General features: G+C 39.9%; 1 protein-coding gene across 8 annotated transcripts in view; it reads left to right on the top strand.

The window, feature by feature from the left end:
* neo1a (neogenin 1a) overlaps positions 1–18460 on the top strand; it is a 195855-nt gene that overhangs the window by 58317 nt on the left and 119078 nt on the right. For all 8 annotated transcript variants that reach the window (XM_054772050.1, XM_054772054.1, XM_054772048.1 and 5 more), the window contains exon 2: positions 9838–10161. In XM_054772050.1, coding sequence (XP_054628025.1) covers positions 9838–10161 — 324 coding nt within the window. The remainder of the gene's footprint in view (positions 1–9837; positions 10162–18460) is intronic.

Genomic DNA, 18460 nt, shown 5'->3' with positions numbered 1-18460 from the left:
CATTTTATGCTTTGTTTTATGTATTATATCTACGTATATCTAATGTATCTGTATTTCTGTTTACTTACGTCAGTGGATATATGGATTCCCCTCGGATTTTTTGAAACTGTGGTGGTGGGCTGCATGGGAGGCGGACTGCCGCCGCTGTGTCGTGCTCTGCTGCGTCGCTGTGGAAGGAATTCTTTTTTAAAAATATTTAAATTTACTGTCTGTAATAATGTCACCATTAGGATCGTTGAAAAACAAATGGATTAATTCATTTTAAATGCCTTTCTCTCAGCCTTTTGTTCCACTCCTGATCTGTCAAGTGCCAACAGGGCAGACAGGTGATTCCGGTGCATGTTTTTCAAAATAAAGTGTAGTGAAACATTTTTATATTTGATAGATATTTTATTTCAAGTTAATTGTTATTCATTAATTATTGTTATCAAGCGAATCAGGAGGGGGCTTTACGTCACCTGACTGATGTCATATGACATTTACACCTACGGTTATGATGTAGGTGACACGCCACCAACACTACCTTTGCGATCACCTTAATGGGCCACATCTGAGATTGCATATATGTTCATTCATACACTGTATTACTTAACATTGTTCTCACGTTATAAAATAATAATAATACAAATTTCCAAAGTGTGGCGGCTCTGATTGTGCACTACGTACATTACCGTACATGAGGTTTACATAGGGTCACTTGTGAAATTTCTGGATATTACCCATTATTTCTGATGGATTTCATTTCAAGAACCACAGTACAGTGGCACCTTTCGTGTCATCATAACGTGTGGATCTCTGCGTGGATGCTCTGGATCCAGGTACGCCTCTGCTTTTATGTGTTACATTTCCTTTTGTTTTCATTCATCATAATAGGCTTTGCAATCTTGGCGCACCTACCATGTTGGGAGTGTAGCCCAGAGTTACGAACGTTATGCACCAACTGGATCGGCCCGATCTTGTGGCGGAAGCCGATATTATCCAGTCTTCAAAATAGATCGGATCGGGACATTCCTAGTGATTGTTTTGACAATATTGCCATTTACTGTGTATGTCGCTGTTGGGTCAACATACCCTTAAATTCATCTTGACAAGACTAGTCCGGGAGGTCACTCATTAAATATGGATATACAGTTTTTATAGCTAGTCACTATAAAGAGTGATGCTAAAAACCCAGCACTAAGCTGTGCAACTAAACCAGTATTGTTGTTTAAGAAGCCTTGTCAGGAGGAACTCAATTGCTGTACATTTTTCTGTTGTATCCATTGCTAACTAAGAACATGAGGACAATTGAGGAAAAATCTTATTTGAAAAGTTTAACATACAGAGCACAACATTTTTAAAAGTGCGCTATTCACACGGTGCATTTCTCCTAGTCTTTTATCCAAATATGTATTTTTAATACTCCACTCAGCTTATACTTGGTTGGGGGTTATTTGCCTCCGCTGATCTCAGTGAATGTACACTTCACTGGAAAAGTGTTATCAAGCTCATTATCTTGAGCAGCACACACGCCACAGCAGCCTTGTACTCTGCCATTCATATATGAATGTGACATACTTGCGCAAGTCCTCAGGTTTAGAAAATATGATAACGTTGGCGTTTTTGGAAACTGTTTTTGCTTTCCAAATGAAAAAAAATGTTTTTTCCATTTGTATTTAAAAAAAAATAAGTGTTTTCAGACAACCACTAGTCCTCCACAACACACGAGCTTATGGTTTTGTCTGGTACTCAAACATTTTGCAGTGGCAGCAATCAGCAAGGCTGAGCACTGAAAGCAGATGTTTCCCCTTTCTTATTAACCATGTCTTTTTGACTAAATGAACTGTCTATACATTGCACTGCCCTCTGTTGTTGGTCATCTAATTCACAGGCAAACTGATACGGGTATTCTCTTCCTTGCCCTCTGAGCGAACTTACATGATATCTCCCAATTAAACACAAATCCACAGCTTGGTAGGACGAGAGATTTAGCAGAGCCTGAGACAATGTGGGTGTAAATATGAAGGACTTAAGAGTTAGAAGTTCTACAAGTCATTAAAGTGGCCCTTCTGTTAGAGAACAAACAGTGGTGGTATGGAAAAAACATTGACTGGATGAATGAAGTGCTTAGGTTCATTACACAATCCTACCCTTCTACCTTCATCTTCATCACAGTGGAATATTTCTATTCACACTTCACGCTCTTCACTTGTGTGACACGTTTTCCGAACCTGCAGAGATTTTTACAAGGATCTCCTCTTTTATATACAGTATATCTTCAAATTGTTAGTTGCAGGTGAAAGGAAATCCCATGGTTGTAATTGTTACATTATTGAGGTATCGTGATGATAAAATTAATTTTCGATAACGGTTGGTCTTTTCTTGATTGATGATTAGCAGTGTAGCACATCAACAGTGACTTACCCACCCACTTGGTCCGCGAGTCTAGTTGTGGTCAGATTTCTGTGATGAGGAACGTAGTTCCGCTTAGTTGCTGGGCCATTTAAGTAAATGACAAAACAATATGCGTTTAAAAGAGATTTTAGTTTACATTTGCATCATAAAAATGCCTCCTCAAAAAAAATCACAAATTGCTCGGCGTTATTTGTCTCCCACCGTATCCCCGTGCACTGTTGCCTCTCCATTATTGTGTATGTGGTGAATATGCTCTCATCTTCTTGCTGACGCGTGTTACACAGCGGAAGAAGATGCAAGTGTCTTCATCACATACACAAGAATGCAACTTGAAGGTTAATGCACATTGTATTATTTATATACAGTAGTTCATTTTATTAATATTGTATTGTATTGTATTGTATTGTATTGTATGTACTTTATTTATCCCACAGCGGGGAAATTTACTTGTTACAGCAGCAAGACAAGTAAAGAGAACAATGTAAAGAAAGCATAGTGTCTACAACATGGTTCAGGTGGTGCAGGTGTTGTAGAGCCTGACAGCGGTCGGTATGAAGGACCTGCGGAACCTCTCCTTCTTACACCGTGGGTGTAACAGTCTGGTGCTGAAGGAGCTGCTCAGGGAAACAACAGTGTCATGTAGCGGGTGAGAGGTGTATTAGGTATCACCTAATATTTGTTTGTATGTTGTCTCATTTTGCTGGATCCCCTCTAGTAATGGGCGGCATCACCTTGACTCCATTCATTTAAACCTGTGTGATAGGGCGATTATCGCGTGTCACTGTCCAGCCAAGCGCCACCCGAAATTTGTGCGTGTGAAGGTTTGTACTCGTGCGTGTCATACGTGTCTTGCAACGCGCTCCCAGAAAGTTGAAAAATGTCCTAAACCCAATAGAAGCCCAATAGGAGCTCATTGATGCCCTGGTCCAGATCTGGGAGGAGATCCCCCAGGACACCATCCGTAGTCTCATTAGGAGCATGCCCCGACGTTGTCAGGCATGCATACAAGCACGTGGGGGCCACACAAACCACTGAGAATCATTTTGAGTTGCTACAATGACATTTTAGCAAAATGGACCAGTGTGCTGCATCATTTTTTCACTTTCATATTTGGGGTGTCTTTGATTTCCCCCCTCTATAGGGTGATCATTTTCATTTCTATCAAATGATGTGACATCATTTTGTTACTAATACATCACCCACTTATTATCAGGAAAGATATTCAAGATCATTTTTTCCCCCAGTTTAGATCTGATGTGTTTTCAAAGTGTTCCTCTAATTTTTTTGAGCAGTATACTTTGATACCTCGAAATTCCTTCCACATTTGACAGCTAATCAAACCGTGGGAGGCTCGCTCTGGATGTGAATGCGTCGCTCACCCGTGTAGCTGGTCACAATTGCTTGTCGCCTCCCGTGTGCATGGTTTTGTACGCGGTGGCGATGAATTTTGCGTTTGTCGCCTCCCGTGTGTGGCCCCCATTAATCTTAATGTGACTAGTGTGTCATTCAACAGAAACCCAAGCTTTAATGTGTCATCTAGAATGTAAATTTTCAACTGTACAATCAAAAAATGGTGGCAATATGCATTAAAAAAGCCTTATGTTGTCCCTGAGCTTTTTGAGTCATAATCCAAATTATTTGTCGGTTGTAAGTGTGTATGAGGTGTGCCTCTGCTCAGCTTGTCCTTGTTTTCCAGCCAAAGTCACAGAGGGGGATCTGTTGTAGAAAAATCAACTGGTTTTAAGAGTGGTCTGCTCTACCTCGAGTGGCTCAATAATGATGGTAGTCAATGTGGTTGCTCTCAGATGGAAGCTCACTGAGGAAAGAGGTTTCCTGCTGAGCCACCGATGGAAGAAAACAGGTCTTTGTGTGAGCAGACCCTCTTCTTTATTGCCTTCCTCTTCACAGTTATTCTTCTGCACGAACCGCCTGTTTCATTGATAACAAGGCACTTCGATGAGTTATGCACGAATGTACTTTTGCTTTATTTCCCAATATGGGATTTTGTTGAGTAATACATCCTTAGTTTGAGAGCACAATGTGGAATATCATGGCATCACCTTAAGCTGAGCTCCCAAACCTTTTATGACACTGAGCAAAGTGGATTTGGGACAGAGGTAACAGCCCATACTTATCAAGTCGACAACCTCATTTTCTAGTCTTATGCTCTCTGCTCCCTCATTTTCACTGGTTGCCTGTCGTGGCGTTTCTTAATTTTGTAAGGCAAGTGGGCGCTTTGCTCCCACACAGCTGGACCTGTGCAGATTGCACTTTCACTCAGTGTAATATTGCTTCAGCAAAGCCTTTGTGTGCTCAAAAGAATTTAGTCTTTCTGCCAAAACGACTTTGGCTCTTCATTTGTGCTTGTAGAAAAATTTAATTGAATAGTTAGATATTTACACATGATTTACATATTGTGTACAAAAAAATGATAATCTGAACTGTCTTGAAAAAGCTTTTGTTTTGAATACAGGTGATCTGTTTACAAAGCTCCGTGTTATGATGTTTAATGGTTATGTACGCGCTCCCATTAATTAATTCAAAACAGAATTTGTAATTTTACTTTAATTTTTTGTTTGAGAAATAGCAACAGTGCACGACAGAAGAATTCAGCGTGTGCCTCGGCTACACTTAGGAGGAATAACATTGCTTATTAGTTTAAAGTTTTTGCTCTCCCAAACTGCCAAGCGGCAGTGCGCCACAGAAAAGAAAAGCCATCACCATTATTACTGTTTCATGTACTTCTTGTATTTAATCTTCATGTGTCCTGTGTTCAGTGTGAGTGATTTAGAACTAAATTTAGGCGACACAAGCCGTTTTCAACTCTGTCTTGTCAAAAGCACTGATTACTCCTCTCTCTGCCTGTAGGGAGTCTATCTTGGGAGGGGCGGTTGCTGTGTGGGTCTGGCCAATCACAGAGCGTGAAGAGTGAATGCATAAGTAGTTACCCAATGAGGATTTTCCTTCATCACGATTACGGTTGATGACAAGCTGTATTCATTTCATGCTCGTACTCGTCAAAAATGCATTATCCATAATGGAAACGCGTGTAAAACGAGTATCTGGCTCATCCCTATGCTGGACTACTGCGTGATGAAGCGGGCAGCACAAGCTCAATGGCTAATTTGCCTCAAGACAAAAGTTACACTGTGACCAACAGTGAAAGGGAGGGTGAGTGATTGACAAAGGAATTATGAGGCTGTTCAATTTTGACACTGAAGACGACTTTAGTGATTTTAGTGTGGAAGGAGAAAGATGAATACAGGAATGAATTACTTTTCTGGTAGGCTACTTTTGAACTAGTTTTATTACATGCGTTGTGAAAATGTATTTAATTAAAAGTAAAAAAATCTTTGTGTAACATCATTTCTTGTACAAAATATCTCATGTTACGACGTGGACACCTGTGGCTTATGGACAGGTTCGGCTTATATATGTACAAAATTTTTTTTTCCACCTTAAGTTGAGTGGGCGCGGCTTATATTCAGGTGCGCTCAATAGTCCGGAAATTATGGTAACTATTCTTTAGGATGAACCTTGTAAAAGTTCTGATATAATAGCTAAATAATTTAATATGGACACTTTCTCTGTGCAATCACTTCATTGCAACACTGCCAAATAAAACAGCGTTTTTTGATTGTCTTAATGGACAACTGCATGATTTGACCATGCAGTTCTCTTTATTGGAAAAGGCAGAAATGCTTGAAGCTGAAGCTGAAGAGACAATCATTGCTATATGAACTGCAGCTGCTACCATGTGTTATTTATCTTTTTGCAACACTGTCTTCAGTATTGGCTGTACTTTTACTTTGAATTTAGTTTGAGTGTTATTATCTGAGATGAGAATAGAATGGTTGTAAAACAAAGGTGGGTGCAGCTCATTCCAGGCCAGCTGCTACCTCCTCATCAACACCTACATCACAAGTCTCATTTTCCTTTCTCTTTGCTACTCAGCGGATGTTGTGTCTACCGCTGAAAGCAAATGGTTCGCCATTTTGTTTGAGAGTAGAGCTGAAATTAAGTCCTCACCTACTGTTCTTACGATGGGGACAAAACGCCTGTGCTTAAAAAATCTGTTTTGGGTCTGATTAGATGCTGCAGGATGGTTGAGTCTACTTAGTTTCCTCCTTGTGATAAGAGTGGGTGAAGATGCTCTTTTAACCCATACACATACATACAGTATATGGATTTAGTGGTGCACAGTAGATAAGAGTGGGTGAAGATGCTCTTTTAACTCATGCACACATACACACATGGATTTAGTAGTGCACAGGAGAGATGATTGAGAATGATCACGGTGTCACGTAAACTTGAAGATGTGACAGGGTCCCCTGACTGCTACCCCATTCTGGTCTCTGTCCATCTGGCTTGTTTGCCATTAGTAGTGGATGTTGTCATCTTCTTCCAGATATTAACACTACATTGCAGTTTCTGACTTCAGTAGAGCTCCAACTAACGATTATTTTCTCAATCGATTAATCTGAAGCTTGTTTCGTTTAATTGAGTAATTGCTGAGGCCCCATACCGGGGTGCCCATTACATAGATCGCGAGCTACCTGTCGACCACGACGATAGTGTGAGTCGATCGCATAAACATCAGTTTGTAGATGTCATATGGCATCAGTCAGCTGACATTAAACTCCCCTCCTGATTCACTGTTGCTCCCCCGCAACAAAGATTAAGTGGTGAACAGACATCTCAAGCACACTGGGATGCAACTTTCATCTTTGGTATTCTGATTAGGGATCAACTAACTTAACTCGTACATTATAGCGAACAAATTTGTTATTTATTATGTATTCTGTAAAACTAAGACATTAATAAAATTAAAAGCACAAAATGAATGCCGACCCACCATCCACCAGTTCAAATTCCACCGAAGTTTTTGCAGAGAGATTATTACATCGCTGTTTGACGTGTGTGGTAAAAGGCAGTGTGATAGCATGAATTAACTTGAGACAAATGTGCACATTAGCACTCAATAAGTCATCAAAACTTACCTTTATGCATTCCCACATAGTATCAGCATTTGACACCAAATATGAGGTGAAAGAAAAATGGTAAAAATACAGTAGTAGTCTATCTGTGCAGCATGAGATAAAATTAGCACACGCACAATGGACATGCGTCAAGTGAGACGGATGTAACAGAGAGAATCTGGCCACTTTTCAAAATAAAACATTAAAAAAATTAAATAATGGAAATTATTTTTTCTTTCTGTGCGACCCGGTACCAAATGACCCACGGCCCGGTACCGGGCCATGGCCCGGGGGTTGGGGATCACTGCTCTAGATGGACCAAATCAATATAAACCAAACACAAGCAGTTAATGGTTTGGTCCGCAACATATCAGAAAAGAGGCAAAAACGTTGATCACGGTTTTCCAAAGTCAAAGCTGATGTGTTTTGCTTAAAATACAAAGATATAGGTGTGCTTTCATGGATGACTAAGGAAATAAAAAAAAAAATACATTTGAGACACTGAAATCACAGGATATTTACATTTGTAAATACAAAAAATGATTATTCAAATACCAAAATAGTTATTCATTAATTGGATAATTGATTAATGATCGATGTATTGTTGCAGCTCTAGACTTCAGTGTATTTTAAAATGACTCTCACTGTTCACTTGCCTAAATAAACTTGTAAATGTTGTCTTAGTGTTCTTTTTATTTCTTTTTTTTTTTTTTTTTTACTAGCTGGGGTGGTTAAAGTAATTGACTATTGAGAAAGAATGGGGTCACTTCTATCCTCTCCTGGTTTGATGAATGAGCGTAGAAATGATTGCAACGGCTTAGTGCAAAGGCTGACATGTATTCCCTAATGTGCAAGTGGAAAATTGCAATTCACCTCAGTCATTTTCTGTAATTGTTTGTGCTTTCAAGATAACTAAGTGAATTGAGGACAAGCATTGATATTGCTACCATAATGGAGCCCACATTACAAGCGTTTTTCTTTGGATCTCACAAGGGACATGATGCCGCAAGGTAGAGGAATTACCTCCGAGAAGTTAAATTGCTCAGCCACTGACATCGCAATGTCTCTCTTTCCTTCTCTCACCACCCTTCCCTTGGAGACACGCCATTTCTTTGGAAACGAGCAGGCATAGTTTAAACTGCATTTAACATCCCACCTCTTATTTCAATCTATTCACTGCATTATTAAAATACCTTTATAGCCCCTTAATTATTTTCTGGCACTCCTGCATCCCTGCAGAACTGGCAATTGCCGTTATTTGTCTAACCAATATACTATGCATTATGCGATTCTTTAGGTGGTGGGGTCTGAATAATGGATGAGTACAAATGCAAAACAATTGCACTTAGTCTGACTTTGGCACTATCCATCTTACTATGATGTTAACGTTTATATTCGAGGAAAGGAAATTGCAATTTTGCTCCAAAGTCTCTACTCCTTCATTGCTGTGTCGTCTTATAGATGTGATATTAGCTTGCCAGGGAAGCAAGTCTGGATTATATTTGTCAGTTCCTTCTTTTCAATTTCAGTGGGGCTTGTGGTTTCATAATGAAAAGCCTCTGAATTGACAAGATGTTTTTCTTTGGGAACTTTGTTTTCATTGTTTTGACCAGTCATAGAGTCCTGAAATTTCTTTTTTATTTTAGAAAGCAGTAATTTTCTTATGAATCTTAAATACACATGGAGGTATTATGGTCTGTGGAAGTACTTACAGATTCTGATTTCAGAAAAAACAAAGACATTAGACATTTCCCTTTCTTTTGAAATGATTTGAAGATGTTATTTACGTTGGGATAGGCTCCAGCATACCCCCTGGTTAGGATGAGCGGCATAGAAAATGGATGGATGGATATTAAGTTGATGAGTGTAAACAGCACCACATAGCTTATGATAAAAAAAAACAATGCAATTGTGCTGACAGTACAGTAGATCCTTGCATGGGTTACATTGCGGTGCCACCCACCAATGGCAAACTAACATGAGGTCATCAAACCAAATGCCTCCCTCACTCATGGTGGAACACACATTGTAACTGCACCATACAGACTATATGGTTTTGAAATAAATGCTTACATACGAATATACATGCAAAACAATACTATTTTAATACTAATTTGTAAAAATGTACATAAAATAGTATTGTTTTGCATGTATATTAGTGTGTACGGGAATGCTGAATTGCAAATTTGTTGTGATCCACTATATTGGCCTCAGTCTGGGTCAGCCAGTATGAAGCTGGATGAATCCTTCACAACAGTTCTCCACTACAATTCATACTAATAAAATATTCCACAGGTGTTTAGTATGGTTAGATATTTTGATATGAACTGATGGGTCAGAAGATTACGGAAGTGAATTTTTAAAGGACTTGCTTCATGTTGGTGTTGCCACAGTCTTCTGGTTTAACATATTTGCAAGCTTGCATCCATACAAGACTAACATACTTTTTTTGTCGTTCTTCCAGCATCTGCACCGCAGCCTTTCAGCCCCTTCTGGTTCACCGTGGAGCCCCAAGACACAGTGGCAATTCGAGGCAACTCTGCACTGCTCAACTGTTCAGTGCACAGCGATGCAGCCACCCCAGCTCGCATAGAGTGGAAGAAAGACGGCACCTTCATGAGTCTAGTTTCAGATGAGAGACGGCGTATCCTTCCCGACGGCTCCCTGCTCTTCACCCATGTGGTTCACTCAAAGCACAACAAACCCGATGAGGGCACCTACCAGTGTGTTGCCACCATCGAAAGCCTGGGGTCCATTTCTAGTCGTACGGCACGCCTCTTTGTTGCAGGTATGATAACTATACTCATTTTTTGGCTATTCTTTGCCACTTCAGCACTTGCAGCCTCATGCCATATTTCAATCATACTTGTTTCATCAGTGCATCCCCAAACTTCACAACATTTTGATGCATATCAGAGTTATTGAGCTAGACCTTTTCCAATACCCAAAACCCAGTATTCATTCCCTGAGCTCCATATAACCTTGGATAAGCGTTTGAAGAAATTCCTTGATGAATGAGGACAGCAATTACCTTTCAGTTATTGATTTATTTTATATACATTTTAAAATTATGCTACAGGTGGACCTGCTTTCGTCGACAACCTGTCTGTGCACTGTGTTATTTCTAAAATTTACCCACTGAAGTCCATATCGACACTTTTAGCACAGGGGTGCTCACACCTTTTCAGCTTGCAAGCTATATACAAAGGGCCATGTTCCACAGATGTGCCTCCTACCATAAACAGAAATTATATTTAGAATATTTAGTAGAGGTGTCACGAGACACTCCGTTCAAGAGACGAGACAAGGACAAGATGAGATTTTAACATTACTTTTAAGAAAAGTACAATGGAAAAAAAAAGGAAATATATTGCAATCTACTTATTTAATTTCTACTACATTAGACTCTTCTGTACTTTTTGTGCATGCTACCAGCCCCACCTCCACCCACCGAGACAAAGACACCGTATGCCTGACAAAAGGGTTCACTCCGTTCATGCCGTTGTTCTATGGAACAAACACGACAAGGTGCTGAAACCAATGCACAGAGTGATCTCTCTTCATGCCTGTTTGGAGGCGAGAGAGGAGGAAAACAGACACGCATGCACATGACAATATATTGAGGTATCTGGTACATTTTCCTTTATTGTGTGATGAAGTCATTCATTTATTGTTCCAGTGCCCACGAGAGTTTTTTTTTTCTGAACAAGAAAACTTCTCATGTTTTAACCTTGCGAGTTCTTGTGGCACGAGATCTTGTAACACCACTAGTATTTATAATATGTGTATTTATTTATTATTGATGTATTTATGTGTATTATTATTTGTGTATTTGTGCATTTTACATGTATATCAGGAGTGCACACACTTTTTCAGCATGCAATTTACAAGTCAAAATTAAACCTATAAATCAGGAAAACATATAACATATGGTGTATATACACTGCTCAAAAAAATTAGAGGAACACTTGGAAAACACATCAGATCTAAACTGGGGGAAAAATGATCTTGAATATCTTTCCTGATAATAAGTGGGTGATGTATTAGTAAGAAAATGATGCCACATCATTTGATAGAAATGAAATGGTCACCCTATAGAGGGGGGAAATCAAAGACACCCCAAAAATGAAAGTGAAAAAATGATGCAGCACACTGGTCCATTTTGCTAAAATGTCATTGTAGCAACTCAAAATGATTCTCAGTAGTTTGTGGTGTCCTGGGGGATCTCCTCCCAGATCTGGACCAGGGCATCACTGCGGTACCTGGGCGCATGGAGGAGATTCCAGGAGACAGGTAGTTACTCCAGGAGAGCTGGACAGGGCCGTAGAAGGTCCTTCAACCCTCAGCAGGATTGGTATCTGCTCCTTTGTGTAAGGAGGAACAGGATGAGCACTGCCAGAGCCCTACAAAATGACCTCCAGCAGGCCACTGGTGTGAATGTTTCTGACCAGACAATCAGAAACAGGCTCCATGAGGGTGGCCTGAGGGCACGACATCCTTGTCAGTCAGTCTCGTTGCCATGCAGTGCCTCAGAAATGATGCTGGCTTTTGTGAAAGCTGGAACAGTGCATCAGACACGTTAGCCCAAGCATCCACAATCCATTAGTGGAGCTGTCATCCATTGCTCCCACACCGCTCGCAACTTAACTTTAAACGCCGTGTTTACATCCATTCACAAATTGTGGCCCCGCCCATTTTGGACAAAATTTAAGACTTTTAAGTGCGCCTTATGGTCGTGAAAATACGGTAATATTATGACTTGTAAAAAAGTGTATTTTTTTTTTTTATATTTCAGCTTTATGCTACTCATACTATAATAATGTTATTCTCGTAAAATTACAGCTTTTTCATGTTGGCTTGCAACTTTTTTCTCTTGATATTTTCTTCTGAATTTTCCATCTTTGATGGTTTTTTAATTTAATTTAATTTTTTAATTTTTCTTGTTAAATAATATTTTTAGAATGTGTCGCGGGCCAATAAAAAAAAAACAGCTGCGGTCTTGCAAATGGCCCCCGGGCTGCACTTTGGACACCACTGCTGTAAAGTATGAGCCACTGCTGTGCTGCTAATGTGTGCTCCTTTGTTGAGTAGAAAATGTTCTCTGTTGCTTTCTGTTCTTGTATAGTTCTTGTTGTCCTTGAATTGGTTCGCCATGACACCTTGCAAAAGCCTGAATACAATGGCTTTCTGAATACCTGTATGAAAGAAAATCTGATTTGTATTTTCTATTCCTCCTACTACAATGTCACCTTCCTCTGTGAGAACAGTGAGCGACATGGGATTATTAGGTGTTTCGAGTCAAGTCGTGCCCCGAAATTCAATTTGCAGCCTTGCGATGTGTTTACTGTGTGCTTTCCCCCCAGTACACCACTGGCAGGTTTAAAGACCCTCGAGAGGCCTCTTGTGGGGCATACAGTATGAACTTGTTTGCTATAAAGCGACTGGTTGTATTAACTCCCATTCTGTTTCCTAAAATAGTCCATACAACCACAACTAATGGGTTTAGTGGTGTTACGACTTGTATTAAAAAGGAATACTTGTTGTTGCAGATGAAGATAGGAGTTCCCTCTGATAGCATCACCCCTTGGGCTTCATCGGGGTGCAGGCTAGGCTAGTGTTTTAAAAAAAGATGTTCCCATTAAACAATGATTTGGTCAGCATGCTGTTTTTTCATAATCCTCTCAAGAGGTTGACTAAAGCAAAAAAAAAAAAAATAATCAGTTGACTTGAAAAATATCTTTCTCTAAAATGACTTGCCTGTACAATTTTAGGTCTCAACAGTTACAGCAGGACACAAGATAAACTGTGGCAATGCTCCCATCCCTTCTCAGCTGCATGGGAATATATTGCAGAGATGAGCTCTGCTGTGAGACAACCTCATAGCCACTGGGCCAACGATGATTGGACGTTAGATGCAGTCACGTTCTACTTGAGGAGTGGAGAAGCTGTCAGCTGTTATAAGCACACATACTGTACTGTTCACATTGGATTCATGAATGTATAAGCTTGATTCATCCATGTGCACACACAAACACTTGTGGTTTTACTTTACACATTCACACATATGTGGCTGCTGATGTATCTGCGGCTGGTTGGCAGGTGGCCTGTTTAAAAAAAAAAAAAAAAAGGTTAATTACAGTGTAGTGAGTACAGGCCATTAGGCCGCCATCAGACCCAGGAATGATGGTGCAGGCAGAGGGTGGCGTGGGCGTGACCTCTCTGATGTAATGACCGAACAAGTCATGGATGGCTTGCGTGGCAGAGAGTATATCTGGCAAATAGCAGAGTAATATGTGGAATTGATTGCTGGGAGACATGCCGTTCACCTCCTCACATCACCGCCATTGTTCCCACACCTCCACAAGCTCCTGCTCTCCATAGATGTGCTCATGGCCATACTCACAGATTCACAATCGTTTTTTATTTCTTTTATCTATTTATTTTTTACACGAAACATTCATATTCAGTAGTTTTAAAGAAATGATTTACTTTGCATGCATGTACGTAAATATACTAAATGTAATAAGTGTATCGCAGAATTGACATTATAGCGACTGACCGTCCTGAGTTCCATTGTGCCGCATAATTATGAGAAAGCAGCAGCGTGTCAGCATACAGTGTTTACCGCTCAAGCTGGAAATGCTGAAAAAGTAAAACACGCCATGGAGTGCATCCTGGCAAAAAAAGTGCACCTCAAAGACTCAAGAAATGCAATAGCGTGTCGCTGGCTAACTTTCTATTAAAGATGGGCAACCAGTAAATAAATGTTATAATTACATACATGTATTGTAACGCCTCCCGAGTAACACTTGGGCAAAATGTCTCTAGTAGAATGTTGCGAACAATAGTGCTTTTATTGTGTTTTTTAACCCAGCGTTGGCATACAAACAGCATGAGGTGAACACGAGTGCGGCAACCTGATTTGTCGCAGTCAGCTCTACCTGATCTGCAATCAGTGGAAGTCATACAGCAAGACCACTAAGACAAAAGACTGCTTGTGCAGCACAAATATTTACAGTACTTATGACTAGAGATGCACCGATCAGGGTTTTATGCTGCCGATTCCAATACCGATCATGCATGAATGACATCGGCCAATACCAATACCGATCTCACTCATGGATTAAATGGACATTTTTCAATTTATTTATATGTCTGGCAGTGCTTTGTCTGCGAAATATTTCTGTCCAGGAAGCACATAGCACGGCTCCAAGTGAGAGAGCCGTGGGTGGAACCCGGTGTCTTCTACTCCTGTGAGAGGCTGGTCATCTAATCTGATGAATTCAATTATTTTTATGGTTTATTTGTTTAGCCTTCTGACTGTCACGCTCATACGAGTGTTGCCCAATGTTTGCGGGGCTAGTTGGTATTTGACGGTAGCTGCTCCGGCTGCCTTGTTTTCATTCACTGCTGTGAACCTCCAAAACTCACCATATACTCAACCAAGTGTTTTTTACCACCGTAAGCGTGCGCAGTGTGAAGGAAAGGGGGAGGGGACACTACACTGCACACAAACTTCAGGCTGTGTGTCTGACACAGATGATCGTTTTTTGTTTTTTGTTTTTTTTTTTTACTCTGCCTAATTTTATAAATTATATTCTGAATTATATGAAATTAATAGCTCTTTGATTACTTGGTTACAAAATCAGGAATGAAATCTGTTGAAATTTCCCTCTCCCTCCTTGTAGCGCTGTAGGGCTGCACAAAAAAATCGGAAAAAATATCTCAAACTCTAATTTCTAAATGACGAGGAGTTTATTTAAAAAAAACTGTACTTTTACGAGGTGCATTACAAAAAAAACGCTGCCATTGAAGGACTCACGTTGGACTGTTGTTAGCATGACGTCTGATATTTCCTCCTTGCTCTCCTGCCCCCCAGCAAACGTTGCCACAAACTTTTTATAACATCCATGAATGTACTGTCGAGTGAGTGAGCGTGCCATGTTTTTGACTTAATGGATTATTTTCAGTCATTCTATTAATTTCTATCAAGGAAGTCCCCAGTCAACTGTCCTCCCGGAAGCTCCCATGAAGTTCGTCAGAAAGACCATTGGAAGTTTCTTTAAAGCGAAATAAGCCAAGGAGTCTAATAATAATGATTTCAAAAATGGCATATTTTTACACAGGGCTCTGAACATGCTGTGTGTGCATGCTTGTGTGCAGAAATTGCAGCCTCCATTCTAAACAAGAAAATCGTGATTCACCTTTACACACAGGTACATACATGCGCCTATTGCGCTAGTGTCATGTTGCCTCTTTGGAATGGTTTAGCTTGTGTGTACAGCCTGATATCATGGAACAGCACACAGACTCTTTAGAAGGGGGGCTTGGGGAGAACAATATTATGTATTCAGTCTGAGTCTTAGTGAGGGAAAAAGGAGGGGGGCGAGGAATTATAGGGCCGAAAGCAAGCGAGCGGTGTGCAGTGGTGATAGCCAGGACACAAAGCGCTACACAACTAATGAGAAATCCCATCTTAACTGTCTGCTGTTCTCCCACACAAACGCCCTCCTTCCACTGACATGCTTTGAACTCAGCCTTCCAAGAGTAGCTCGAATTGAGTCACACCTCACTGCTATTAAAGGGGAAACCCCCAGTTGAGAAAACAGAGAGCTAATTTTGTCCCCGCTCTCTTTGTACCTTTGTTAGCTTCAATTCCTGACCCCCCAACATGCAACGACAGTTCTCTATTCAAATATTTCTCCTCTTATTTGCCCTTTCTTCTCTGGGTTTTCTCGTGATATTCCTCTTCCTCTGTCACTACTGTGGTGTACAAGGATAAGTAAAGTGACTAATCTCCCCATGACGTCTATATGAAGCAGCACACATGAAGCGCCATGTGTCTCCTCATATTTAAACATGCTTTGATAGTTCCGGATGCCCTTTGAAGGTATTAAGAGTGTCACAGGACTTTTTAATCCTTTTTTAATATCATTTATTTGTGCTTTTTGGTTGCTTTTTGCACTCCCAAGGACACTATTGCTTCAAAAACTTTAATGGACATGACTGTGTTTAGGAAACAGTCAGACAGAAAAAAAACTGTTGTGTTGTAGAAATAGTAAATGTATATTGTCCAAACACAGATTAATGCATTCAGGTGGAACAAAAAATAACTGTTGGTTTTATTACCAACATGTGGTTTTCATGGTATGACCCCAGCGATTTGTTCCATAAATTAGCTATCTGTTCACTAAAGTGGAAGTAATGGCCTAAAACTTAAGCATTTTTAATTAATAGGTTCTGAAAAGTGATCATTTAATATTTAATGTAACGCAGGATATGTTTGTGTTTGGTAAAGTATATGCATGCAGGGGTAACCATGCATTAATTATCATCTACTCTATGCAAGTGACTGTTTTCTTGGACCTTAGGCAAGTGAGGCCAGCTGGTAGAGAGCTTTGCATTTGGTAAAACCTCACTTCCTGAGTACCCACAGAAGTGCTACTATGTCTTTTGCTAACACACAAGTCTCTCATGCTGCAATTAATAGGTCAATCAATTAAAATGTGTGTAACAGCCACCTTCTGAGAAGATCAATAAGGTTATTCCTGTGTAATGCTGCTGCATTAACCTTGCAGCTTCAAAGGTTCCTGGCTACACTCCATGGGTGAAAGTATTTTGACACCCAGATCATATATTAAAAGTTGGACTTTGTCTTGTAGTTCCCACTGCATCAGAATTCTGCATCTCATCATAAGGGTATGTTTGGATGACTTTGATGTAGAAAAACAGAACAATCCAAAATGTGATGTGTCCTCTAATCCAATGAATCTCTTTCGGACACCCAAAAATGTTAACACAAAACACTTGTTGTGTAAACAATAGTTGAACAATTATGGTTTTACACAAAGAAGACAATTTGAAATGCATATAATGAAAGGGACTCTTACCTTGATTGAAGACGTGATTGTTGACAAAGGAGGCTATGGAGACCGCGAGATCCACAAGGACATTATGTTTTGCTATGAGTTATTTCTTGAATTCATTAGTGTTACCCCCCTTCATCAAAGTGCTGGCACTTGCAACCTTTTTGTACCTCCATTATGGGTTATTTTGCAGCCGTGATCACTAAGAAAAGCAGAGACTTGTGGCGTAACTGTGTTAGTTAGCAAAGAATTAGAGTCAACCACTGATGATGGAGCTGGGGACAATGACCTCTGCTTCCGATTTCCATGAAAACAGTAACAGGATCCCCACAAGGACATTTTGTGATTTAAAAAAATATGTTAAGAACACTTATACTAATGTAGCGTACTACTAACACGACAGTACGCACACAAAAAATGTACGTGAGCCGTGGCAAAATTTTACGTAAATAAAAAAAATGCTAACCTGGGCGTATGCTAACCAACAGAGGTGTGGACTCGAGTCATGCGACTTGGTCTCGAGTCACAATATTGATGACTTTTGACCTGACTGGACAATACTTGCAACTCCACTTGAACTTTGACATCAATGACTTTGGACTTGACTTGGAAGTTAGTCTGATGACTTGAAAATATTTGAGATTTCCTGTAAGTGTGTTGGATAAAATGTGTCCCCCTTCAAAGGATTAAACTAAGGTGATCGTTATTATGTGATTTCCAGCAAGACATGTTTTCCCACAGAATCTGCCTCATTGAATGGAGCTATTAATGTCCAATCAGGTTTAAGAACAAACAATGAATGTGTGGGTTACATTTCTGTGCAATAACTAAATCCTGAATGCTATGTCAGCACTCTTTTTCTGTGACTCAGTCTTGTCACACTGGTCTTACTTTATTTTAAAAATTAAACAATTCTAAATGCATTCATTGTACAAGTATTTGTCAAATCTAATATAGTGTTACATTGTTAAAATGCCTTTTTATTTATGTAGTAAACACAAAACAGATCTTATGACCTTCACACTATAAGATGCCCAATTAGGATTTTTGTTTAAATCAGATTTTTTATGTGGTTGTTCACATTACCAAAAAAATACCACTTGGTAATGTGAACTCAAAACGTCTGGAAAGTGATGTGCATTCACAAAAGCACGACATCACTCGCATGTCCGTCTATTTACGGAAGTAAAGATTGCGGCAGTGTGTGCTCTATTGATGTGC

This window comes from Dunckerocampus dactyliophorus, chromosome 3 (genome assembly GCF_027744805.1).
Source record: "Dunckerocampus dactyliophorus isolate RoL2022-P2 chromosome 3, RoL_Ddac_1.1, whole genome shotgun sequence".
Classification (NCBI taxonomy): Eukaryota; Metazoa; Chordata; class Actinopteri; order Syngnathiformes; family Syngnathidae; genus Dunckerocampus; species Dunckerocampus dactyliophorus.
The sequence above is the reverse complement of the archived record's forward strand: the minus strand, read 5'-3'. Positions and strand labels throughout refer to the sequence as shown.